Here is a 25,228-nt window from a genome sequence, read left to right on the forward strand (position 1 = left end):
TCACTTTGTAGACCAGGCTGGCCTCGAACTCAGAAATCCGCCTGCCTCTGCCTCCCGAGTGCTGGGATTAAAGGCGTGCGCCACCACGCCCGGCTAGTATTCTTAACAGTAGCAAAATCACAGTTATGAAGTAACAATGAAAATAACTTTAAGGTTGGGGTCAGCACAAGGAACTGTGTTAAAGCATCACAGTATTAGGAAGGTTGAGAACCACTGCTCTGGAGTCTGCAAACTCCTTACAGAGGTGGGGCAGAGGGCAGCGGGAAGGGTCTGAGTCACATGAAAATGACAGAATCTGTTCTGGAGACAGGTCCACCCCTGCCTCAATGCATGGCTGCAAGTGTTACAGGCCCTCCATCCTCAAAGGAGCTGTGACAGCCACTTAGGGGCTGACACAGACAACCTCAGAGTCTGTGTGGATTATTCCCATGGTAGCCCTCAGGACAGCACCCAAAGCTACCACATTCCCAGGCCTTGGGACACGTGCCACCCTCCTGGAGAGCTACAGTCCCCTCCTGAGCATCTATGCCACCCCTGGGCCAGAAGCAGCAATAGACCTCGGGGTACTATCCCACCCTCTTCCTGATGCCCACCAGGAACTGACTAGGTCTACAATAAAGACATGCTGGAGAATTCAAAGGCTCAGGGACAAAGGAGAGGACACAGTCCCAGCACTGTAAGTACTTATTATTGCCACAGAGTGAGACCCACCACGAGGTGATGTCACTGTTCCAGCAGAGCCCACAGATCAGCTACAGGGTGGCCTGCACCTCTCTGTCCTAAGAGCTGAGGGTCAGTCAGAGCCTGGGGCGGTGGAAGCTCACAGGCTGTGAGTGAACAGCAGAGGAGCTGTCCAGACTGGAAATGAAGGTCACCTCACTCAGAAGCAGGGAGTGGCCTTGGGTGCACTCTGTTGAGGCAGAGTCCTGGCAATGGAGGCTGAGAGGGGAATGTGGGAGCCATAGAGATAAAAGGGATGGGAAAGGGATCCCAGGTGACAGTGTGTGACACACAGAGTCCACTGGAGTTTAGGGTCCTGGGGGGGGGGGGGGGGAAGAGGGTCTGAATCAGAAGTTCGGCTTGTGTTTCTTCAGCTCTACCATGAGATGATGGATGTTGATGAGCTCAGCCCTGGCCGGGAGTGCGCGGAGCTGGGGCTGGGACAGCACCCGGTGGAAGCGATGGTAGAGTTGGATCAGCTGGGTCAGTGCCCCCTGCACAGAGGAGAGTCGGGGTCAGACTCATGGTGACTGGAGCTGTCAGAGCTTCACCAGAATCTCGGGCACTGATGCTTGTTGGCCTTCAAGGCATTTGTGTGATGCGGAGCCCAGGGGAAAGAGTGAGGAAACAGACAACCATGGGACACAGGCAAAGGGCTGGGAGTGGCCAGTCACCTGAATGATGCTGGTTCCATTTCGGAAGTTGGTAAAACTTCGCATTACATCCTGACTCAGGGACTCCACTGACGCCTTCCAGGAACTACCAAAGCCACGGATCAGCTGAGTGACTCGGGCTGACCGCCAGAGGAAAAGGTGTGTCAGAGAGCAACCAGGCCTGGTGACCATCCACCAGGCACAGAGCAACCAGGGCTGATGACCCAGCAAGGCCTGCCCAGGGCACATGTGTGCTCATCATCAAGCCTAGCTTTCTTGGTATTCTCCAGCCAAATCTTCACTGCTGTGTTACCTCCCCTGTGACTCCCAATTCTCAACCACCCCCTGAACCCCCCCCCCCCCCCGGCCCTCCCCGGCCCCCCGCTCATTTTCCCTATTTCCCACTACCCACTGCACCAGGACAACATCATATACCTTCCTCCCCTCGGAGCCGCTCAGCCTGCCCACGTTCAATCAAGGCTTCAGCCTCCTTCACAAATGCCACCAGACCCCCGAAGGGGGGAGACAGCAGCTCCTCAATGAACTCCTAGAGAGAAGTGCAAGCACACACAGGGTCAGACTCCTGGGAGCAAAGGACCAACATTCGGCACAGGGATGTCTAATGACCTGCCAGGCAGCAGCCTCTGTGAGCCTTCCACCTTAGGTGGTGATGTCACAAGGTGCAGGGAATGTCCCCAAGGGTTTTCTCCAGAACCAAGAACCAATATGCTGGCTCATCAGGGAACAGTGCTAGCCACTGGTCCCCAGAACACAAGGTGGAAGAAGGAAGAAAAGAAGTTGTGACTTAGAAGTTGTGACCTCTGACCTCCATGAGCTTCAGATGTGCCTGTGTGAGCTTACATGTGCACACACACAAACAGTTCCCTGCAAAGCAGAATGCACATACACACAGGGCTATAGTGCATACACACACATACACACAAGGTTATAGTGCACACACACACATACACACAGGGCTATAGTGCACACACACACACATACACACAGGGCTATAGTGCACACACACACATACACACAGGGCTATAGTGGATGCACACACATACACACAGGGCTATAGTGCATGCACACACATACACACAGGGCTATAGTGCATGCACACACATACACACAAGGTTATAGTGCACACACACATACACATACACACAGGGCTATAGTACATGGACACACACACAAACATACACACAGGCTATAGTGCACACACACACGTACACACAGGGCTATAGTGCACACACACATACACACAGGGCTATAGTACACATGCACACACATGCATACATACATGTAGCTATAGTACACAGACATGCATACATAAATTGGTATAGTTCTATTTTGCTTCTAAGCTATTAGTACCTTGAAAAAGTTAAATGAAACAGACTAGCAACAAGGCAGTGGGTTGTACTCATGACTGCACACAGAGGTCAGTCCAACAGCATCATGGTCTTCCTGCCACACCCAGGCCCTACCTGTGTCCGAGCATTGAGCAGCTGCTGGAAACTCTCCACCTCTTTGCTGTCATCAGCAGCCCGCTCCTAAGGAAGACAAGACGAGTCAGGAGCTTGGGAACCTTCACTGTCGCCATCACTTCCCCTTCATTCCACCCTGAGGACACTGCCAGGATCCAGGGGGTAAAGCACTGAGCTCAGGCATTGCTCACAAGCTGTAGGGACCCCCGTGGGAAGAGCAGCGTTACCATCAGCACCCCGAGCATCATGTCATAGTTGTTGATCAGAAACACAAGCTGTTCCTTCCTGGAGGAGAACTCTGCAGCCACTCGGAGGACAAAATTCTCCACCTCCACCTGCACAAGCCAAATGAAAGCAGCAGGTTAAAAAGCAAGGACACAGGTCCAGTCCCTTTGCTGGCAAGTCTGTCCTGCCTAGCCCCACCTGGAGCTGTCCCAGCAGCTGCAGCGTGCGTTCATTGGGGATCGTCTGGTTGATGCTGACAAGTGCAGAGGAGAACTCAGCATAGCGGCGTGTGATCTGGGAGCAAGAAGGGAAGGCTCACACCTGCCTGACTGGCAGACACAACCCTCAGATGCCCCTGCAAGTTCTGTCCCCAGTCAGGACAGAAGTTGTCTGCCTAAGTTGATTCCTTCGGCAGTACCCAACCCACCACTCAGTGTGACCACAGACCCCCTTGTTACCCTCACTCTCCCTTACATAGTGGGGCCGAGTGTCCAATCCCCCAAGGCGCTGGGGGTCAGTGCTGCGGACACTCTGGACATTCATCTCCAGGATCAGCTCAAACCGAGGCCACAGCAAGGCAAGCGCCTGCTCCCAGTACCTGCAGGCTTAATCAGAGTCAAAGGTCAGCTGGCTGGGGGTGCAGTCTGCCCAGGGGAGCACAGCACCCTTCAGGGTGACGGTGAGTGGGTGTGCCCGATGCCAATGCTGCCCCTGGGACACAGGAATGGCAATAAGAGTGAAGGGCATCAGGTGAGGCAGAGCCCAGAGTCAGGATGGAGTTGTTTGCGTAACATAAAAAGCTGACCGCATCAGGACACCAAGGACCAGAGCTCAGTGACCTGTCAAGGGCAGGGACGTCCCTCTTCGCTGCAATGTTGCGGAACCGGAGAACAATGTGGATACAGAGAAATACAGCAATGGCGTCGTAGCAGTCAACCAGGTAGGACTCCAGGTGTTTCTGTGGCAGACAAATGAATGTTACCTTGTTGTTCGAGTGGCTGTAGGAAAACAGATGTACATTTCTTTGGGGACAAGGCACTGGCCAGGGAGACCAGCTTCTTCCCTGTCCACAGGCACCTCAAGCGGCCTGACCTGCTCACGAGCCACACTTATGTAAGTTCCCCACAGCAGAAGCTGGGGCTGAGCTTGGGATGGGAGCTCCAGGGCCAAGGTTTAGAGAACACTCATTCTCCAGGAGTTGCTGTCTGCCTGTACAAAGGCCCAGAATTTGGGAGCTCACCAGTGTCATGGAGAGCGTGCGGCCCATGACGGCGTGGAACAGGTCATGTGCAGCCGGGCCAGACACGATGAAAAATTCACAGATGAAAAGATATTCACGGCAAGAATTGTCAAGGAGGGCATAGTGCTGGCTGCGGAAGAGCGCTTCGAAGGGATACTACCGAGACAGAGAGAGACGTGGATGGGTCTCGCACTGACCCCGTGGATGTGGAGACTCAGCACAGTTTAGTAATCAGAGCTCACAAGACCACACACCCAACCTCCAGGCAGGGAGGAGCACCCTGAACAGTCACTGAAGATAGGGCACAGGTCACAAGAAAAGCCCTCCCCACTGACTGCTGCCCCCACATTCACTTCAGCTGTTGCCTCCAACAGTCACGCCTCAGCCAGTCTCCCTCTGCCCACCTCTAAGTCCATGGCTCCTAACTTCACGCATCACAGCAGGCCAGGGACACCGCCCCCCCCCCCACACACCAAACTAACACTCAGGGAACTGATCCTGGCCATGGAGGGGTTGCCTCACCATACCCTCTGCTCTCCACGCTGGGCAGTATGGGGCACCAGGATGGGGGCCTCTAGCTCGGCTGGTGAGATGACAGCACCACGGGTGCCCAGAGTAAAGATGGTGTTCCTGCTTCGGAGGGATGGCTTCGAGAAGAAGCGTGAACAGCATTGGAGTCAGGGAAACCAATGAGACCGACTGCACCAGGCCCAACAAGCCAAGACCCGAGTCCCAGGAAACTAAATATGGCCCGGACAGCCCTTTCCAGAACCTGAGCCTTGCTTGGCCTGACACCCTTAATGGCCGTCAAGGTTTTACAAACCCTCAGAAATAAATGTGAAAATCTGTCAGAGCGGCGAGTGCTTCTTAGAGAAAAAGCTCTCGATTTCATGTCCTCAAAGGTTGAGAACCACAGAATGTGTAAGAAACACAGCCCTGGGCTGGAGAGATGGCTTAGGGATTAAGAACACTGACTGCTCTTCCAAAGGCCCGGAGTTCAATTCCCAGCAACCATATGATTGCTCACAAACATGTGTAATGAGATCTAATGGTGTGTCTGAGGACAGCTACGGGGTACTCATATACATAAAGCAAATAAATCTTTAAAAAAAAAAAAGAAAAGAAAAGAAACACAGCCTGCAGGCTGGAGCCAGATGTCCACACCATGGTCCCAGCCATGAGCCCACCCCATGAGGCTCTCCTCTCCAGGATATCTTTCTTTGCTGTGTCTTCAACACCCATTAGGTCATCTTTCTCAGCAACTTCCTCGTACTAGAGAAAATAACAGAGCTGAACCATCACTCCCCACCAGCAGCAGGTGGGGACTCCATCCCTCCCCCTCCTCCCCCTCCTCCTCCCCCTCCTCCTCCATGTCTCCAGCCTGGCTCACCTGCACTTTCATGAGCCGCCCCAGGTAGGATCGATAGTAGGACAGGTAGATCTTGCTCAGTGTCTCTACATACTCATCCCTGATCTCCTTGGCTGTAGCCCGCTCATTGCCCAGCAGGAACTGATAGAAAAACCTTGGAAGGACCAGGGCAAGTCAGACTCCCTGGATGCCCACGCTGCACTGTTGAGAGGCTCACAGGCCACCCGCGCCTACCCTGCGCCCACCTGTACTTCAGCAGGGCCGCCTGGGGGATCTGGTAGTTGGTCATGGGCTTTCTGAAGGAGTAGATCTTCTGGAGAATGAACTCCCGGATCTTCGTCACTGCCTAGGCGTGGGGAACACACGGGCCATGAGGCGGGGTGGGCTTTTACTGCACGGCAGGAACGGGGTGAAGATGAAGCAAAGGGAACAAATGCTTCGGTTGTGTTCTGGTTATGGAAACAGGGTCTCTCTGTGCAGCCCTTGCTGGCCTGGGACTCACAGAGGGCTGCCTGCCTCTGCCTCCTGAGTGCTGGGGTTAAAATCCTGCACCACCACACCTGGCCTTATTTTTCCAGATTGTTTCATTTTGTAAATATTAAAGGCTTCATAATTGCGTGTCATCTCTTACTTGCACAGGGACCATGCTAATCTTCTCTGTATTGTTCTAATTTTAGTATCTATGCTGCCAAGGCGAGCACTGCTTGTTTTTGAGGCAGGGTCTCATGTATCTGTAGCTGGCCCCAAACTCCCGCCTCTTCTTTCACCTCCCGAGTGCTAGGACAACAGACTTGTGCCATCATGCCAACGTATATGGCACTGGGGACGGAACCTGGGGCTGCATGCATGCTAAGCAAGCGCTCTGCCAACTGAGCCACATGTCAACCCTCTTTAGATTTTCAGGGGACCTGGAGGGCCAACCACGCACTGCACAGCGGGAAGCAGTGTGAAGCTCCTGGGAAGCTGATTCTGAGCAGACCACTCCCCACCTTGACCCGGAGCCGGTCGAGTACGCCTCTGACGTCAGCACAGGCAGCGGTGCCCATGGCCTCCTGCTCTCTGACCGCGGCTGCCTTGGCATCCAGCTCCTGTAGCTGCTCCAGGAACCTGGGCTCGGTCACTGGAGCTTCCAGAATTGCTCTGAGGAGCACGGGAGGATGGGCATGGTTAGACGGGAAACTCCACAGCCCTGAGAGAGCCCCCTCACACCTCACATGTCATTTCGACCTTTCTTTATGGTCTCCTGCCTTCAAGAGAATAAGTACAAAGTTTTCATCTCCTGGGCCACATCTCCTTATGTGACCTTGGAGCACTCCTAACCTGTGTCCTATCCTATGGCAGCTAAAGCAGGGTTCGAAGTTCTTAATCCATCCATTACAAGATCTCACTCTATAGCCCAGGCTAGTCTACTTGCAGCAATCCTCCTGTCTCAGCTTCCCAAGCATGTGATTATGGGCATGAGCCGGCACACCTGGTTTCTAGATGGTACCTGACAACCCCAGCCTGGAGACCTATGTTGTAAATTGTGTAGGTAACCCAGCCCAACCACCTGCTTTGGACATTACTACCCTTCAAACCAGTGACTCACGTGACCAGAGCAGAGGGCACCACCAGCCCATCCACAAGTTCCCCAAGTTTCCCCCGAACTGCCTGTCGGTTACGAAGTCGGATGTTCATGGCCCCCGACTGCTCCTGCAGGGTTCGAATCTCAGAGCTGATGGAGCTGAGATCGCTCTGAAAAGCTCCCAGCATCTGTTCCATGCGCTGTGGGGAGGGCAGGAAACATTGTGGGCATGACTCCGGGTTGACGGGGAACAGGGACAGGTGTGCCACCCAAGTCTCTGTGCAAATCCCCGGTACCCAGCAACCCAGGAGGATGGGAGATCATCACTTGTCCAAGGGGGACAAAAAAATACTGAGAAGAAGAAGAAGAAGGAGAAGAAGAAGAAGAAGAAGAGGAGGAGGAGGAGGAGGCGGCAGGTGAGGGCCACCCACCTCCAGGACGGCGTCACAGGCCGTGATCTGATTGTGTAGAGACGCTATGTTTTCACTCTCTTGGATATCTGACCCACAAAAGTTAAGGGCTTCACACTGAATCCTCCCCAAAGTGACAGAAGCCTGAGAGAGATGCCATCCCCGTGAGGGCCACCTTCATCACAGGCCCCCAAGAGCCCATGCCAATAGCAGCCATCTTTTCCCTGCGCCTGTGAGGCTGGAGGATACAGTCCCGGATTGACTTCTGCTCAATCTGCTGCAGCTCCAGCTCTACCTGCTTTGAATAGTGTCGAAGATCCACACCCTGGGGGGAAGGACAACCAGAACAGACTCAGTAACTGGCTACTGGGGAGCCAGCAAACTGAGGGGACCCCAAGAGGAAGGGAGGGTAGGGAGATCAACGCAGTGGAGAGCCTCACCGTTTTGAGAGCTTCCTTCACTAACTCATCCTCCAGATTTGCCTGGATGTGAACTAGAAACAAGGCTACATTTAGTGTCCCCTGCCACTCCTCCCTCTGCCCACACTGGGCACATGCACACCACACCAATCTCCCCTTCCCTCCTAGCCCCCACCCTCTCCAGTTATAGGCACAGCTGCTTTGCCCGGTGGGACTTCCTGCTGTTTATGCTCCTCATGGTCTACTCGACCACAGATGGAAAATATTAAACGGGGATTTCCAAAGTGTGGCTTGTAAAATCTAAAATGTGTGGCATTCTGAGAAGCTAGAGAACCTTTCACCCGGCCTTGGATCTGAAACATCTTTGCTCCATTAATCTATGGTGTGTGCTGTGCTTGCCTCTCAGTCACTCAGTCTTAGCTGTCTGCATATGTATGTTCAACCAGGCTGTATTCTTACTCAATAATAGTCTCAAAGAGCAAAAAATGATGCTGCGATTTTATTACAGTGTATTGCTGTGACTATTCGACTCGTAGTGTTCATTTCTTACTAAGCCTAAATTAGAAGTTAAGCCTTCTCAACTCATGGATTAAACTTTATATGTACATTAAGAAAAAAGCCAGCCGGGAGGTGGTGGTGCTCGCCTTTAATCTCAGCACTTGGGAGGCAGAAGCAGGCGGATTTCTGAGTTCGAGGCCAGCCTGGTCTACAGAGTGAGTTCCAGGACAGCCAGGGCTACAGAGAAACCCTGTCTCAAAAAAACAAAAAAACAAAACAAAAAAAACAAAAAATTAAATTAAAAATACACAAAAAAGAAAAGAAAGAAACCATAGAGGGTAATCTACTGGGGTCATGTAATATATTCCTAAAGAATAAAGGGGTCTACTTTGCCCCCAACCCCACGTCAGCACTTACCATCCACTTCATCCAAGATGAATTCATCAGAGGTAATATCCAACTCTCCAAGTTGTAGGGGTTCTTGGAGTCCAGAACCTCCGCCCTGACGAGGGACAGGGTAATGAATGTGGGATACAAGAAGAGACGTTGGAAACAAAACATAACCGGATATCCTTAATCCTCCAAGTGAGGTGAGGGGTGCTTTGGGGGGTGGGGGATGCTGTAGTAAGTGGGTCAAAGATTCTGATGCGTTCAAATCTACATTCTTGGGCTACTAAGAATATCAGGCAATTCGTGGAGTTGCTGGAGTTGGTCAAATGAGAAAAAACTAGGACTAGTCAAACTTGCCTTTGAATTTAGGACCTCAGTTTCCAGCTATCCCAGGTGATCCCTGAGGGAGTTCCAGAGGCTTACATAGTGTTTACCCATGTGTCTGGTGCACCATTTAACATGCTCACTCGGCTAATTCTAACGACCACCTATAAGGTATGTCCTAACAGCGTTTGCACTTTAGTGGTGTGGGAAGTTATGGCACCGAAAACACAGTATAGCTTTCAAGCGGTGGGGCTGGAGGTGGGACCCCAGGCAATCTGGTTCCAGAGGCCACGTTCTTAACCTTTTACGCTATGTTCTCATTTCTACTAAAAATCGTGAACAGGAAGCTGACACTGTCCCTGGGGCTTGGGTTTCAGCCACTTTGGTCCCTACGAAGGCTAGGTCACCATCACCCGTGGCAGGACGGCTCCGAGCCTCTTGTCTAAATGCAGCCTACGCCTGAGGAGAGGGACGACCTGAAGACACTCCGGAGGACCTACAGCCCCGTGCTCTCACCAGCGGGCCCTCCTCCTCCTCCACATCTGAGGCCCCAGCCCGCAACACCAGCTCCCGGGCAGCGGCCGCCATGGTCGCTGCGGCTGCCATTCCCCTGCAGCTTCACTTCCGACTTCCGGCAGCTGTCAGTCTCAGAAAGTCCGTTTCCCGAAGAAAAGCTACAAGTCCGGGAATGTCTTCTATAAAGCAAAAAAGGGTCCCAGATATTTGAAGTAAGGCGATCGGCTCCAGCCTCTCCGGTTAGGCTTTGATCATTTCGGTCAAGTGCAAACAGGAAGGTGAACGTCTCGAACACAACTCTGTTCCGGAACCTTCGCTCCGCGCCCACACAAGAACGGTAGGACGCCAGAGAAGAACTAACCGGAAGTTATAGCTCCGGTCCCTTCCAAAGCTGTCTCAGTACAACTCCTCCCTTAAGAGGAGACCCTGAGAGAAGCAGTTTCCGGAAGCGGTCCTCCGGGATAGCCCCGCCTCTTCCGCCAGGAATCTATATAAGACTTATACGTCACTTCCGCTCTCTCTTCCACAGGAGGCCTACACGCTGCCGTCTGTGCCGCCGCCATGGTAAGAGCGGAATCCGCGCCGGGATCCTGCGACATCGGAGCCAGGGCAGGGAGAGATTTCCGTCAGGGCTCAGAGAGTGCCCCATGCTGCGGGCCCGCAGCCCTCCGTGGAGCGATGGAGTGTGACCCGAGAGGGGACGACCTAAGACGTGAAATCCCGGGGAGCGGGACCCCGAGGAACGCTCGCTCCTCGGACACAGCCAAGCTGCCAGTACTTGGCTGTGTGCGGGCTCCTCCCGCCTCCCCTGCCCAGGGAATTGGGGGCCGCGGCCGACGTCCACCCTCTTGTCAGAGGTTGCATTTTCCCGCGCCTGAGCGCGTTAGGGGTGAGCCCCGGTGACTGAGGAGTTGTGTAAGAACTTAGCAGACGATCCAGCCCTGCCTCGGCCACCTTCCGGTTTGGGGGTAACCTGTCTTGATAACTGCCCGTGTTCTTTCAGTCTCTAGTGATTCCTGAGAAGTTCCAGCACATTTTGCGAGTACTCAACACCAACATCGATGGGCGGCGGAAAATAGCCTTCGCCATCACTGCCATTAAGGTAAAAGTGTTAGGGGCCAGAGAGAAGCAGCTAAACTCACCCGACCCGTTTCAATAAAAGCCTGATGATGACCCAGGGTTAAACCAAAACATTGCTCCAGGGCAAGTGGGGTGTGAGTGTAGTCCTGTCCCACCTTGCAGAGGTTTCCTGAGATCTTCAGCTTCCGAGAGCGGTCTCTGCTGTCAGCAAACCTTGAGTAGAATTCCTGTAAACTAACATCCTAAGAGGTGTCGAGGCTTAGCAGTGGTGGTTGGGGGTGGTCTGCAAAAACTATTGGCAGATGCCACAGTGGACTGTAACACAGTTGACACAGAAGCTGGCAGGTTTCCGCTTTACGGCAAAAAGGGAGATGGTAGGTGGAAGCTGGGATGTTTCTCTCTGCAGAGCTAAAAGTCTTGTAGACAGGGACAGGACTTGAAGTTGGTTATATGAGGAGTTGCTGGTCAGGTGTGTTCAGCTTTGAGGACGGGGATGAGACCTGTCAGTGGTAGGACATTGTGGGATGCTAGGGTATGGATGGAAGTGGCTGGCTGCTGAGAGGTTTGAAGGAGGCCTGGGGAGCCGAGGGAATGTCAGGTGGACATAAAAGTTGGAGTAAACTTTTTTAACCTTGTGAAGCCTCCCTCTTAAGTCCTGGCCATGTTTACTTTCTTTTTTTTTAATTCTGCACTTTGCGGGGGGTGCCTGGTGTGGTGGGCAGAGCAGTGTCTAGGGGGTTGAAGGGCCTGGGGCGACACCTGTGCCCCGTGTGACCTGCTGGGAGATTATTACAGCTGACTTCGAATCCAGACAAGGTGAATGGAGGGGCTGTGCACAGTGTTTGTAGAGCCTGGGTACTGAGGGTTCTGTTGGTCCTGTGTGAGAGGGTGAAGAACACATCTTTAATCCCAGCACTCCCCAAGGCAGAGGCAAACAAATCTCTGGGCTTGAAGCCAGGCCGATCAATAAAGTTCCAGGGCTACACATGAAAAAACAAAAAAACCTGCCTGGAAAACAAAAGGGTGAAGCTGGTTAGGAGGTGGGGGTGGGTATTGGGAGTTTGAGGAGAGAGATTGAGAGTTTGAGGGTGAGTTCCTCCAGAGGTGATTAGGGTGGAGTGCAAGCTGACCAACAAAGGGTGAAGGACAGGGAAAGTTTCTGTATTGTTTAATTGTTTTTTTCCCTCTTGGTTTTTCGAGACAGGGTTTCTCTGTGTAGCCCTGGCTGTCCTGGAACTCACTTTGTAGACCAGGCTGGCCTCGAACTCAGAAATCCGCCTGCCTCTGCCTCCCGAGTGCTGGGATTAAAGGCGTGCGCCACCACACCCGGCAGGTTTCTGTATTCTTTAAGAAGTGTCTTCTGCTTCTCACTTAAGGTGAGAATTAGAATATTTGGAAGCACATAGGCATGTGCTGAACCAGAAGTGCTTGCTGCCCTTATCTGTGAGGCATTCCAGTACTGTCTGAATCCCAGTCCCTCCAAACTGCTTTAAGTATCAGGAGTCGGTTCTTTATGATTTAAGTTAGTGCTTAAGTCAGAAGGCAAGGTGGGCATGGGGCCACACTTTGTAGATGAGCATAGGTCCCTTGCCTTGTCACCATAACCAACCTGGCATCATGCACCTTTAGAACTCACAGCTTGACATAAAACAAGCTCAAGAAAAGTTAAAAATTATATGGAGGCTGAGGCGAGGGTTGTGAAGGTTTTTGGCCCACATGTCTGTGCATATACTGTGCCTATGGAGGCCAAAAGGGCGGCTTAGATCCTCTCATTGGGAGTTCAAGTTATGAATGAGTGCTTGGTATATAGTCCAGGTCCTGGAAGAGCAGCCAGTGCACTGAGCCATTTCTCTAGCTCATTCAATGACACGTCCCCCTGCCCCCTTAATTCTGGTAGTCAGAGTTGGGGGGGCCAAAATCACACCCACTCTTGGGGCTCAAAAGACCTGTTAAAGGTTTGACTTTGTTCATCTGTGGTGAATGCTGAAACCAGAAGCTGGACCCTGGGGTAAACATCCTGCTTTTGTTGAGTTTGTGACCCATGTCCAGTGTGGCCTGAACAGTGTTTCCTTCAGTTAGTAGGCAGGCTTTGTCTCTGGAAAGTGATCTGAAAAGTGACAGGATCTCTAACTTAGGCTGGCCATAGCAATCCCAAGTCCAGGGAGCTGGGATAACACCTGCACAGCCCCTCTGCTTTTGAGTAATAGGGTGTGTGTGAGGGGGCTGGAGAGGTGGCTCCACTGTTAGAGCATTAGCTGCTCTTCCAGAGGATCCAGGTTCAATGACCCACACTCGACAACTTCAACTCCAGTTCCAGAGCATCAGCGCCTTCTGGCCTCTGGTCATTGTGTGCCACAGGCACACAGACATACAATGCAGGCAAACACATAAGGCACAAATAGACTGGGCTAGAGAGAGAATCCAGCTGTTAAAAGATAGCTATGACTGCTTCCTGAGGCTCCCAGTGACCACATGGTGGCTCACAACCATCTGTAATGGAATCTGATACCCTCTGTTGTCTCTGAAAACTGTTGTCAGATCTTTAAAAACAAAAGTTTAAGCCTAATAGCCCAAACTTTTAACCTCAGGGCGTGGGGCGGAGATATGCTCATGTGGTGTTGAGGAAAGCAGACATCGACCTCACCAAGAGGGCTGGAGAACTCACGGAGGATGAGGTGGAGCGAGTGATCACCATCATGCAGAACCCACGACAGTACAAGATTCCAGACTGGTTCCTGAACAGACAGAAGGATGTGAAGGATGGGAAGTACAGCCAGGTGTGTTGAGGGACAGGTGGACACGGGTTGTCCGTTAAAACTGGGTGGAGAATCCGGAGATAAAAGTTGGCTCCCCTGTCTCAAAATCTAGGTTCTGGCCAACGGTCTAGACAACAAGCTGCGTGAGGACCTGGAGCGGCTCAAGAAAATTCGAGCCCATAGAGGGCTGCGCCACTTTTGGGGGTAAGTGGGTGATGAGGCTTAAGCTGACACCTCCCCATCAGGCTGCACAGTCCGCCGGCTCGGCTCCTGCTGCTCTGTGACCTGTATCTTTTTCTTCTGCAGCCTTCGTGTCCGCGGTCAGCACACCAAGACCACTGGCCGCAGGGGCCGAACTGTGGGTGTATCCAAGAAGAAATGAGTCTCTGGGCCTTTGCTGTTAATAAATAGTTTATATACCTATGACCTCTGTCTCAGTTTGTCTTCCATCTGAGGGTAGTGAGTTAAAGCCACGGCGATCCTGAGCTCTGATAGTTTAATCTGCTGCAGGTTCCTTCTGGGTAGTGCTCTTGCACTTGAACCTAAATGTCCCTCATAGGCTCTTGCTGGTGTTCGCTCCTCCCTTTCTGGTGGGCGTTCACAAGGAGACTGCCTTAGGTGCAGCAAACTGGGCGGCAACCACTGTTATAAGTAGGGCAGCCGGTGTTGAAAACCTCCAGGGAGAGCTCGGGCAGGTTTCAATCGAGTCTCTCGCCGTAGCCGTGCTGAGCTGTTGTGAAGTGGCTCCAGCTCCGCCAGATGCTGCTGCTCAGGTGAGTTATTAGCAGATGCTGGCTGCTCTAGAAAAGCAGCCTGATGTTCCACGTGCTTTACAGTAGGAGCAGACCGGGAAGGGCTTGGCCTATGTGAAATACACGCTGCTTGTCAGCTTCCGGCCTAAAGAGGCATGATGGGAAGGTGGGGGGAGGGGCGGGATGGAGCGCAGTTCCGCGTGCACGCTAGGGAAACGAAGCCGTCCAGGGCTAGCTGTAGTGGGCCGGGGCCGCACTGCACGCCAGCATCTCGTGATGCGCCAGAGCCCCGTGCATGGGTCACCGCGTCTCCTCAGCAGCAGCTGGTTAAAGCCGTCATCCCACCTCCCCGCGCTCTAACAGCTGTGCCCACAGGTCTCTGCGGCACGCCATGCCCCTCAGCCTCTTCCGGCGCGTCTTCCTGGCGGTCCTACTACTGGTGATCATCTGGACCCTGTTTGGGCCTTCGGGCTTGGGGGAGGAGCTGCTGAGCCTGTCCCTGGCATCCCTGCTGCCGGCCCCAGCCTCGCCAGGACCGCCCCTCGCCCTGCCCCGCCTCTTGATTTCTAACTCTCGTGCCTGTGGTGGCTCCGGACCCCCTCCCTTCCTGCTCATCCTGGTGTGTACGGCCCCGGAGCACCTGAACCAGAGAAACGCCATTAGGGCATCTTGGGGCGCCATACGCGAAGCCCGGGGTTTCAGAGTGCAGACGCTCTTCCTCCTGGGAAAACCTATGAGACAGCAGCTTGCTGACCTGGCCTCAGAGTCAGCAGCACACGGGGATATCTTGCAGGCCTCCTTCCAGGATTCCTACCGGAACCTCACCCTCAAGACCCTCAGTGGACTGAACTGGGTGAACAAATACTGTCCTATGGCCCGCTACATCCTCAAGACGGATGATGACATGTATGTCAACGTCCCAGAGCTGGTGTCAGAGCTGATACAAAGAGGGGGGCCTTCGGAGCAATGGCAGAAGGGCAAAGAGGCCCAGGAAGAGACAACAGCTATCCATGAAGAGCACAGAGGCCAGGCAGTGCCCCTTCTGTATTTAGGCAGAGTGCACTGGAGGGTGAGACCCATTCGGACACCAGAGTCCCGGCACCATGTGTCAGAAGAACTGTGGCCGGAAAGCTGGGGTCATTTTCCACCCTATGCCTCGGGCACAGGATATGTACTGTCCATCTCTGCTGTGCAGCTCATCCTGAAGGTGGCCAGCCGGGCCCCACCTCTACCTCTAGAGGATGTCTTTGTGGGAGTAAGTGCAAGGCGAGGGGGCCTTGCCCCCACACACTGTGTCAAATTGGCTGGTGCTACCCACTACCCCCTGGATCGGTGCTGTTACGGGAAGTTCCTGCTGACATCCCACAAGGTGGATCCCTGGCAAATGCAGGAAGCTTGGAAGCTGGTGAGCGGGCTGAATGGGGAGAGGACTGCGCCCTTTTGCTCCTGGCTCCAGGGATTTCTAGGTACCTTGAGGTGCCGGTTCATAGCCTGGTTCAGTAGTTGAGAACCCACAGAAAACAGCACCTCAGAGACCTTTCCCAAAGTTGGTGCAGAGGCTGCAGTTCCCTGTGGTGATCTAGTTCCTCCATTTTCTCACAGTGAACTCTGAAGCTGCTACCAACCAAGGATAGGCAGACTCGGGGCCTGGCCTGCCAGCTCCAGGGAGGGATAAAGCCAAGGGCGGGAGGGGACTCACCAGCAGGGACAAGGGTCCAATAAACATGTCTCTCTACCTCAAGTGCAGCGTCTTCACCAGGACCCCAGCACACCTAGAGAGCCCAGAGCTTTCAGTACTGCTGTGTGTTGGTCTTTGAGACAACCACAATGGGGTTAACGCCCCCCTCTAGGGTGAAGGCTTGGGCAGTGGTGGGGAGACAGGGCAGTGAGCTGAGTCTAGAATAGCCACACAGGGGAAGAGCAGACCTACAGGATGGTCCAGACACGCACGTCTCCAGAAACCTTGTTTAATGCCTGCACACCCAAGGAGCTGTCTGCTCCTACCCAGTTAAGATGTAAGGCACATGGGACAATTTCCCTATGGATCTTTGTATTCCCTTTATATATGTTCATGTGTGTGTGTGTGTGTGTGTGCGCGCGCGCTGCCCCATGTGGGCATGGAAAGGTAAAAAGACACTTGTGTGTTTTCTCCTGCCAAACGTGTCTTCTGGGAACTGAACTCAAGTCTGGCATCAAGTGCCTTTGCCCACTGAGCACTCTGCCCCTAAGGGTCAACTTGGAGACCGCCTTCTCTGGCTCGTCGTACAAATCTATCCAGTGCAGAGGGACGGGCTCCAGGAGGCTTGGCCATATCCTGCTTTTTCTTCTGCTGCTGCTGCTCAAGGCTCTGCCGGACTTTGTCCTGGAACAAGGTGGGAAAGGAGCATAAGGCACTGAGCATAGGCTGATAAGGCTGCAGGCGTGCACGCCAACACCCACCCGAGCTCACATACCCTGTGCTCCTGGTCCATGACCTTCTTCTTCCTCTTCACGAGGCTCGCCGTAGAGCTTCGGCCCTTCTGCTTGGCCTTGGGCTGAAAGGCAGCCTTGGCGTCGGGATCATAGCCCTGGCATGGGACATGAAGGAGGTCAACAGCAGGCCTAGTGCCCTGGCAGCACCTATGTCCTGCGCTGCACTTCAGGATGGGGTGGGGTATAGAGGCGAGGGCTGGACACTCGGGCTACGCAGGTAGCACGTGGCTCCATACCAGTCTCTCTATCCGCTCCTTCTTCTGCTGCTCCAGAGTGACCACATCTACCTCTGCCAGGGCTCGGGGGTTCAAACAAATGAGCTCTGCTGGTACCTGCGAGGGTCACAGGACAGCGATATGTAAGGAGCCACGGGGAGGTGACACCAGAAAGGGATGAGAGCCAGGGAGGGCCGGGCTCCAGCACAGCTCACCTTCTCCAGCAGGGCCTTCACCTCCCATTCCTGGCGCTGCTTCCGGCTCCGGTATGGGTTATTCTCCAAACCATCAAAGTTAGGCTCCGCAGCCCCTGAGGGAGGGAGGCAGAGAGGGAAGAGCATGGAGCTGAACCTCGTCCTGCAACTCTGGACTGACCCGCCCACGGCCTCTCACACTTGTAATGACGCTGGGCCACTCACCAGGGACCAGCATGCTGGTGAAGCCTCCACTGTGCCCCACCCCCAACACGTCTTCAAAGGGGCAGAACTGGAGCCCATGCACGTGGCCTGAGAGCCGGTGGGTGAGGTAGGGCTGCTCCAGGGAGGGTGGGCTGGCCTTGCCCTGCCCTGCCCATATGTTGACCACATCACCCATTCCCCCAACTAATAGTCCCCGCTGGGAAAAGGCCAGGTGCCCTGCTCCCTGGGGCAAGGTCCGGGAACTCAGGGGCTGGAATGTCCCTCGCAAGTCAAAGATCTTCAGCTGGTGGTCCAGACCAGAGGTGGCCATGTACCTGTGTGGGACATGGATCAATTAGCCTCTCGTGGGGATTGACCAGAGCCTGTGGCCAAGTCCAAAGTATCTACTGTGAACATGAAGGAAGACTAGTCCCACCCTCCACACCACATGCCTCATCCAATGGGCCCGTTTCCATTACTTGTTGGTTGTTTTGAGACTGTCTCACCATGGAGCCCTGAGCTCACAGAGATCAGCCTGCCTGTACCTCCCAAAGGCTGAGATTAAGTGTGTGTGCCCCACTGTTTTCAAAGCCAGAGAGGAAACCTGGGTTGGGAATGGCTGAGACAGACATCAAATCAGGCCTGTTTCTTTTGGGGTTTTGATATGGTCGGGGAGAGGGGAGATTGAACTCGGGGCCTCACGCCTGCTAGACAGACAGTTCTGCTATCTTTATCCTGCCCAAGCCTACTTTGGTGCCTGCTTCCTGGCACTACACTGCTCCCAAGTCACAGCTCTGCCAAACACATGCCAGGCTGCACCTGAGCGACATTCTACTTCAGAGTGCAGCACAGTGGCACAATAACGGTGCCAAGTATTTAAACAGAGGCCTTCCCTGGCAAGAGAGCCGAGCTGTGATGGCAGACAGAAAGCAGAAGTCTGTCTTCAGGGTAGGTGGGAGTACAGAAGAGGAAAAGGGCTGTGTGGGTTTCCTGAAGTCAGTGCCACAGCGTCTTCTCCAGAAGTGATGTAGCTGAAGACTGTGTTTCTCAAGAAAATCTCCCTGGGTTGGCGTGGTAGCGCATGCCTTTAATCCCAGCCATGCGGAGGCAGAGGTAGGCCTGCTCTACAGACTGAGTTCCAGGACAGCCAGGGCTGCACAGAGGTGCCTAGCAACCCTGTCTTGAAAAACCAAAAAATAAAAATAGAGAGAGAGAAAGAAAGAAAATCCTAAAAAGAAGCAAAGTTACACACACAGAGTATACTATGTTTAACCAAATCCCCAAGTATAAACTATTTTCTTTCAGAGGCTAAGAAAGGAGCTAAAGTTGATGAGTCTTGCCAAGGGACCAAGGGGTCTCTTGCCTTGACCTTGGAGCCAGAAAGGGACGGAAAACTTCTGAGTAGAGGTTCATCAGGTGACAAAGTTCAGTAGAGCCCCAGCAGGACAAAAAGACCACTGGGTTAGGCATGGTTGTGTGTGGCCTTAATCCTAGCACTTAAGTGGGCCTCGGTGAGTCCAAGGCCAGTCTTGTCCACATAGCAAACATAGTGAGCTCCAAGCCCAGGGCTATATAGTGAGACCGTGTACCATGCCAAAAAAGCCACTGGTACAAACCAGAAATGAGAGATCCTGGACAGTGCTACACCCTCGGGTGGCTCTGACACCTAACCCGGGATACAGTGGGTACAGCAGCGTTTCCTGAGAAGCACTTCAGCCTCCAGGTGCTGGCTCAATGCTATCCCGATGGCTTCCCCACGTGGCCTTGGGGAAGAGATCAGCTTCACCTGTAGTCTGAGCGGACCCAGCAATAAGCAGAGATAGGCTGAAGATCCAAAACTTTGAGGACTGCGGTGCGGACCAGGCAATGAAGTCCTGGGCAGGAGAGTTGTGGGCCCAAGCAGGGTGAACTACAGCTCAGGCCTAGTGGCCACTGAAGGCACAGACATACTTCCCTACTCTCCACAGCCAAGATGCTGATGGGGAGAATGGGCAAAACCAAATTACTTGTTCACAAGACAATGATGGCAGCCAAAGCGATCTCAGAGCAGATAACTTTGGGCTTTTCCTTACCCCACCTCACTTACTGGTGTGTTTAGGTTCTAAAAAAAGAAAAAGCTACAATGATGCACAAACTTAATGTAGAAAATCCCCGATCATCAGCAAAGGGAGTAGTGTCCTCTGGAACAGCACAGATGTGCCCTGCAGGGCTGGCAGCACCAAGCCTGTGAGGAGAGGGCACAGACAGCACAAGCGCCCCGAGGTGCACGGCAAGGCAGGACTTCAGAGGAGTCACAAGCCAGATCCAGAGTGAAGGAGTCGGGGGCTGGAGAGATGGCTCAGCAGTTAAGAGCACTGACTGCTCTTCCAGAGGTCCTGAGTTCAAATCCCAGCAACCACATGGTGGCGCACAACCATCCATAATGAGATCTGATGCCCTCTTCTGGTGTGTCTGAAGATAGCTACACTGTACTTACACATAATAGATAAATAAATCTTTAAAACAAAAAACCAAAAAACTGAAGGAGTCACCAGGGCTGCTGGCGCACGCCTTTGATCCCAGCACTCAAAGCAGAGGCAGACGGATTTCTGAGTTCAAGGCCAGACTGGTCTACAGAGTGAGTTCCGGACAGCCAGGCCTACACAGAGAAACCCTGTCTCAAAAAACAAAAAACCAGGGCTGGTGAGATGGCTCAGTGGGTAAGAGCACCCGACTGCTCTTCCAAAGGTCCAGAGTTCAAATCCCAGCAACCACATGGTGGCTCACAACCATCCGCAACGAGATCTGGCGCCCTCTTCTGGAATGTCTGAAGACAGCTACAATGTACTTACATATAATAAATAAATAAATCTTTAAAAAAAAAAAAAAAAAAAAAAAAAAACCAGAAGAGTGATACCACCAACCAGGCCCAGACCCAGAGAGAACTCTGAGAATGTTGGTTTTTAGACTTCAGTACGTAGTACAGACTGGTCTTGATCTTTCTTTCACCCCCCTGCCTCAGCCTCCTGAATGCTGGGGTTAGAAAAGGTAGCACTAGCCGGGCATGGTGGCACACACCTTTAATCCCAGCACTTGGGAGGCAGAGCCTGGCGGATCTCTGGATCTCTGAGTTCGAGGCCAGCCTGGTCTACCGAGTGAGTTCCAGGACAGCCAACACTACACAGAGAAACCCTGTCTCGGAAAAAAAAAAAAAAAGAGAGAGAGAGAGAGAGAAGGCAGCACTGAATCAGAATTCCATTATCCCACTCAGGAAGCTGGTGCAGGAGGCTTGCTACATGTTCCAGGCCGGCTTGAATTATGGAGCAAGACAACCCTCTACCCGTACACTCAAACTGCGGGCATGGGTGGAAGTGAGGGTGAGGTTGGAATGTCAGTTTGCTGAGTCTTTGTTCGTTGGTGTCAGGCGTTTTGATGCAGATTTCAGGTGCAGAACTGGGAGCTCGGATACAGCTGAGTGGTAGGTAGGTTAGGGTGGGAGTCTGCTGGCCCTGTGGGAGGATGGACATTCCCCAAGGCCTAGCTCCTCCCCCCACCACTCTCACGGCACCCTTGGCAGGCTAGGCTCTGGGCTGAGCTGGGGACATGCACATGAACCCCTGAATGTACTGTCATGTGGCTAGAGTTGAGTTCAAATTGGAGAAATTTTTGTGTAAGGGAACAGGAGAGAAGGCGCTTCAGGGAGGAGTGACACAGCAACTGACGGACCCAGCAAAAGGGACAAGACACCATGTCACAGGATGGAGGCACCACCTGGGACGTGCTCCTAGAACTTTTCCATATGCCTGCACATAATGTGCACGGAGTCAGACCCAGGAACCCGGCACACGGGCTCTCTAACACACCCACTTGACGCAGCTGGTTGGCTCAATGTAAGGCCACACTCCACTGGATGCCGTCTGTGCTCCTACAGTCAAGTGCCGTCCACCTTTCTGCCCAGCTGTGCCCAACACCACATCCCCAAACACGTGACTTACGTGCCTGTAGAGTCCACTGCCACAGCACGCACCCCACCACGGTGACACAGAATCTTCGCCAGTGGCTCCTTCACAGCTGGACTCCATAAAGATACTGTGCCTGAAAGGCAGGGGACACTGGGGGTTACCACTGCAAAACCAGCCCGGGCCTCTTGAGGCCTTAGCCTCAGGTTCTTCAATGGCAGAAAGACAGGACACGAGGGAAGACCTCCGTAGCCCTGGCTGATGGGGTGCAGCTCAGCGGAGCACGGTCTCCTATGGACAAGGCCCTGGGTTCAGTTCCAAGCCCCAGGAAGTGGGTTAGTGAGTTAGTAGAGGGTCAGCAGCAGACCTGCAGCTCCTGACGTGCAGAAAGCTGAGGCAGGAAGTTGCTGGAGCCACAGGTCTGAGATGGGTACCAGACCCTGTCTTAAAAAAAGAAAGGAAAATCCCGGAACTGACCGTTACTGTGTCCCAGGTGGATAACAGCATTGTAGGGGTTCTGAGCCATGACACTGAGCCGTCCCGCCCGCGCATTCAGAGCTGTCACGATCTTCCCCACTGACACATCCAGGTAGGTCAGAAACCCTGTCTCTGACTGAGAGAGAAACAAGATGTCCAGCTACGGGTCCTAAAGGAGAGAGGTCCTCCCAAGACACCCACCAGACCCTCTGCCCCATAACCACTCACAGCGGTGGCCAGGAGGAAGTGGAAGGGGAGGAACTCAAGCCGGGTCACTCGGTCACAGCGGCGGATACAGTGAAGCTCGATGCCTTGGTTGTCGTAGATATAAAGCCAGCGGTTCTGAGCGACTGCGAGCAGAGCCTCAGAATGGAGGAAGCTGGGTAGAAAGGGGGAGGGGTTCATGGGAGACAGGACCACAGGGCACCATCCAATAGGGAACGGCCTGGCCCACTCCCATTGACGGCGAACAGAGGAAACACTGACTGGATGTCCCGCACTGCTTCCATGACGTTGATCTCACACATGAGCTTCTTGGTCACCCAGTCGAGGGCAGCCACGTGACCCCGACGCCCTCCTAAAGCCAGGTGTCTGGAGGAGGTGAAGCAAAGGCAAAGTGTTAATTCAGGGAGCACCCTGACCCAGACTGGAATAATTCAGCCAGCCCCACCCCAGCCCCTCAACAGACGGGAGGAAGTGTGTTGCTGCAAACAGTAGCAACCAGACCCACACTGCGCGTAACTGAAGGTGGCACAGGTCATGTACCTGAGGAGACACAGCCAAATCTTAGCTCAAGAGTCACAGAAGGGGCTAGGGACATGGCTCAGTCAGTAAAGTGTTTGCCACAAAAGTATAACAGCCTGAGCCCGAATCCCTGGCACACATGTAATCCCAGTGCCAGGAAGGCCAAGACAGGCAGATATTGCTGGACACTGGTTCAGTGAGGAACCTGCTCAAAAATAAGGTGGAGGAACTGAAGAGAGGGGTCAATGGCGAAGAACACTTGCTGGTCTCAGGAGAACGCTGGGTTGGTTCCCAACAGCACGTCACTCACAACCAAACCGTCCGTAAGACAATTCCTGTCGATTGCCTGTGTGATGCCGTCTTCTGACTTGTAGATCTGATGCCCTCTTTTTTTTTTAAAAGATTTATTATTATACATAAGCACACTGTAGCTGACTTCAGATGCACCAGAAAAGGGCGTCAGATCTCATTACAGATGGTTGGGAGCCACCATGTGGTTGCTGGGATTTTGAACTCAGGACCTTTGGAAGAGCAGTCAGTGCTCTTAACTGCTGAGCCATCTTGCCAGCCCACTGATGCCCTCTTCTGATTTGCATGATACCAGGCACACACGTGATGCTCAGACATATGTACAAGCAAAACACTCGTACACATAAAATAATAAATAAAAACTTAGAAGCATTGGAAAATAAAGAAGAAGTTCAGGAAGAAGGCCCTGTGGCTGAAAGTATTCTCTGTACAAACCCGGTGCCCTGAACCACAAGAAGGCAGATGGAGAAAATGGCTCTATTTGAGCTGGCCCCACACACCATGTCATGGGCACGCACAAGCATACTCATACACACCAACAATAAGCAAGAGAAAAACAGAAAGCAATACGTGAAGATGCCATGTTGACCTTTGGGGTTCATGTGTGTACACACCCACATGCAGGTATACCGACACACGAACTTGCGCACACAGCACACACATACGCAATAAAGCCCCTGGAAGCTGAGGGGCGGCGGGTAGGTGCGTAGCTCAATAGTCAAGTTCACCCACCCACAACCACAACGTCATGGGCTTCACATCCAGAACCAACAAAAAGCGCCCAGCTTCTTCGGGCTCTTGCTGCCATGAGAGGCTACAACCCCAGCATGCACCAATCACCCCAGCCCAAAAGGAAAGGAAGGCAGGATGATGGCAGGGGGCTTGCTGGCTTCCAGGTTAATAGAACACAAGCCCCAGGTTCTCTTCTGGCCTCCAGGTGTGCACTTGTGTGCACACACACACACACACACACACACACACACACACAGAGAGAAATAACTGAGTCCTTTTTTAGAGAGAACAGAGCCTCCGGAACTCAACCTTACCTCCCTGTTCGAGAGTAGTTCAGCCTGTAGGGTCCGAACTGTCTCAGATTCAGGTCAAAGTGCTAGAAGGGGTGAAGTGTCCGTGAGACAACGAACTCACGCCCCCCATCCCCCACCCCCACCCCGAGTCTCCTGGCTCCTCTCCCAGCCTGGGCTCACCTTGGCAGCACTGGCGATGTCCACAGCCTCCACAATGTCTGTCTGCAGGATTTTTGCCGTGTCTTCCCCATCTTCTCCTACCAGAAACCTGAAAGGCAGTTAGGATGACGACGGTGACGGTCCCCACCATGCAGCGGGCATACAAACATAAAAACGCAGAGACAGGACAGCGGGGAAAGCCCAGGTCGGGGTCCACTCACCCAGGTTCCTCTGCAAGCAGCAGCTCGGCGCGAGCGGCTCTGACGCTCGCCTCTTCCTCTTGCGCTTCAGCCTTCTCGAGTTTGCTTTGAGTTTTAGGCTTCGAATGTGGGAGCTACGGCATTGTTGACAGGGTTGCAAGAACCGAAGAGCATATGTGGGGGTCCCAGGAAAACCACTGGGGAAGCTGCCACCACCTCATCCAAACCCTCGGCCTCCAATCCCTCTGACAGCCCGCCCGTCCTCACCGTTTTGGACTTGTCAATTCGACAGAACTTCCGGGCCTCCTCCAGGGGGGCGGGGACGGGTCCTGGGAACGGGTCCTGAGCCTGGCGAGGACAAGGAGGCAGGAGGCAGATTCTGATGGATCCGGTTCCTCTCGATCTCCGGGGGCGACCTGCACCGCCACCCTGTCAACCCCAGGCTCACCCCCGACAGCGTCCTCTGCGGCTTCTTCCAGTCTGGGGCGGTCTTTGAGATCGGGGGCTTCTTGGAGAACCCGGACTTCTGGGCGATGTGCACGCTCTTGGACCTCGGGGGTCGCGACTCCCCAGTCCTCGCCTTCTTCCGAGGCGGCCCCGGGGAGGCGGCGACGGCGGCCGGGGTGGTCTCCTCCTCCCAGTAGCGCCGCGGTTTCTAAGGGGCAGAGGAAACGCCTTCGCACACGCAGCCCGAGCCTGGACCCGGGGCGCGGACGCCTCCCACCAAAGCTACCTTCCTCTTGGCCTGAGGCTTGTCTCTCTTGGGTGGGACACCCCTACCCGGCTTGGGGGCTGTCTCCATCTCCAAGACCGAACAACGATCCACGTGCGAAACTCCCTTGAGTAGTAGCTCCGCCGTCTAGGAAAACTTCCGGAAGTCCCCCCCCCCCC

At 53.6% G+C, this 25,228-nt stretch overlaps 4 protein-coding genes and 1 non-coding gene across 6 annotated transcripts; 2 read left to right on the top strand and 3 right to left on the bottom strand.

Annotated features, from left to right (window-relative positions):
• Positions 1–123: 123 nt before the first annotated feature.
• LOC110312203 (VPS52 subunit of GARP complex) lies at positions 124–10,222 on the bottom strand. Its single transcript, XM_085833099.1, has 20 exons — positions 9,813–10,222; positions 9,000–9,084; positions 8,106–8,158; positions 7,915–7,990; positions 7,687–7,754; positions 7,280–7,455; positions 6,681–6,831; positions 5,937–6,037; positions 5,713–5,845; positions 5,537–5,594; positions 4,850–4,983; positions 4,323–4,478; positions 3,922–4,040; positions 3,557–3,680; positions 3,281–3,376; positions 3,085–3,192; positions 2,858–2,923; positions 1,809–1,920; positions 1,395–1,513; positions 124–1,214 (listed from the first exon to the last, which is right to left on the bottom strand). The coding sequence occupies exons 1-20, from the start codon at positions 9,900–9,902 to the stop codon at positions 1,068–1,070; spliced, it is 2,172 nt and encodes a 723-aa protein (XP_085689225.1). The 5' UTR covers positions 9,903–10,222; the 3' UTR covers positions 124–1,067.
• LOC147000450 (U6 spliceosomal RNA) lies at positions 6,283–6,392 on the bottom strand. Its single transcript, XR_015046009.1, has one exon. It is a non-coding gene; the product is annotated as a U6 spliceosomal RNA (small nuclear RNA).
• Positions 10,223–10,262: 40 nt separating the features above from the next.
• Positions 10,263–14,071, top strand: Rps18 (ribosomal protein S18). The gene is made up of 5 exons (XM_021185761.3): positions 10,263–10,376; positions 10,816–10,914; positions 13,481–13,669; positions 13,761–13,852; positions 13,955–14,071. Exons 1-5 carry the CDS (start codon positions 10,374–10,376, stop codon positions 14,028–14,030), a joined length of 459 nt encoding a protein of 152 aa, XP_021041420.1. The 5' UTR covers positions 10,263–10,373; the 3' UTR covers positions 14,031–14,071.
• Positions 14,072–14,201: 130 nt separating this feature from the next.
• B3galt4 (beta-1,3-galactosyltransferase 4) lies at positions 14,202–16,101 on the top strand. Of its 2 annotated transcripts, none has more exons than XM_021149917.2 (2): positions 14,202–14,421; positions 14,764–16,101. In XM_021149917.2, exons 1-2 carry the CDS (start codon positions 14,408–14,410, stop codon positions 15,905–15,907), a joined length of 1,158 nt encoding a protein of 385 aa, XP_021005576.2. In that variant the 5' UTR covers positions 14,202–14,407; the 3' UTR covers positions 15,908–16,101. The 2 variants fall into 2 exon arrangements, with proteins under 2 accessions (XP_021005576.2, XP_085689226.1); XM_085833100.1 differs by having other exon boundaries at positions 14,776–16,101.
• Positions 16,102–16,353: 252 nt separating this feature from the next.
• Positions 16,354–25,204, bottom strand: Wdr46 (WD repeat domain 46). The gene is made up of 15 exons (XM_021186260.2): positions 25,071–25,204; positions 24,786–24,992; positions 24,605–24,685; positions 24,359–24,471; positions 24,159–24,246; positions 24,000–24,061; positions 22,387–22,491; positions 22,129–22,279; positions 21,901–22,036; positions 21,460–21,559; positions 17,507–17,820; positions 17,303–17,397; positions 17,109–17,204; positions 16,854–16,967; positions 16,354–16,762 (listed from the first exon to the last, which is right to left on the bottom strand). The coding sequence occupies exons 1-15, from the start codon at positions 25,137–25,139 to the stop codon at positions 16,625–16,627; spliced, it is 1,869 nt and encodes a 622-aa protein (XP_021041919.1). The 5' UTR covers positions 25,140–25,204; the 3' UTR covers positions 16,354–16,624.
• Between the last annotated feature and the right edge of the window lie 24 nt (positions 25,205–25,228).

Source organism: Mus caroli, unplaced genomic scaffold, assembly GCF_978045245.1.
Source record: "Mus caroli unplaced genomic scaffold, Mus_caroli_1 scaffold_18, whole genome shotgun sequence".
Classification (NCBI taxonomy): Eukaryota; Metazoa; Chordata; class Mammalia; order Rodentia; family Muridae; genus Mus; species Mus caroli.

Bases quoted from the DNA above. Each gene is read 5' to 3' on its own strand.
- LOC110312203 (XM_085833099.1), bottom strand. From the start codon at position 9,902: ATGGCAGCCGCAGCGACCATGGCGGCCGCTGCCCGGGAGCTGGTGTTG. The intron at 5,846-5,936 runs GTGGGCGCAGGG...GGTCCTTCCAAG, and splicing joins GCGGCCCTGCTGAAGTACAG to GTTTTTCTATCAGTTCCTGC. The intron at 2,924-3,084 runs GTAACGCTGCTC...TGTCTTCCTTAG, and splicing joins TGATGCTCGGGGTGCTGATG to GAGCGGGCTGCTGATGACAG.
- Rps18 (XM_021185761.3), top strand. The intron at 10,915-13,480 runs GTAAAAGTGTTA...TTTTAACCTCAG, and splicing joins TCGCCATCACTGCCATTAAG to GGCGTGGGGCGGAGATATGC. The intron at 13,853-13,954 runs GTAAGTGGGTGA...TTTCTTCTGCAG, and splicing joins GGGCTGCGCCACTTTTGGGG to CCTTCGTGTCCGCGGTCAGC.
- Wdr46 (XM_021186260.2), bottom strand. From the start codon at position 25,139: ATGGAGACAGCCCCCAAGCCGGGTAGGGGTGTCCCACCCAAGAGAGAC. The intron at 22,492-23,999 runs GTAAGGTTGAGT...CACCTCCTCCAG, and splicing joins AACTACTCTCGAACAGGGAG to ACACCTGGCTTTAGGAGGGC. The intron at 16,968-17,108 runs GTATGGAGCCAC...GTCCCATGCCAG, and splicing joins AGGAGCGGATAGAGAGACTG to GGCTATGATCCCGACGCCAA.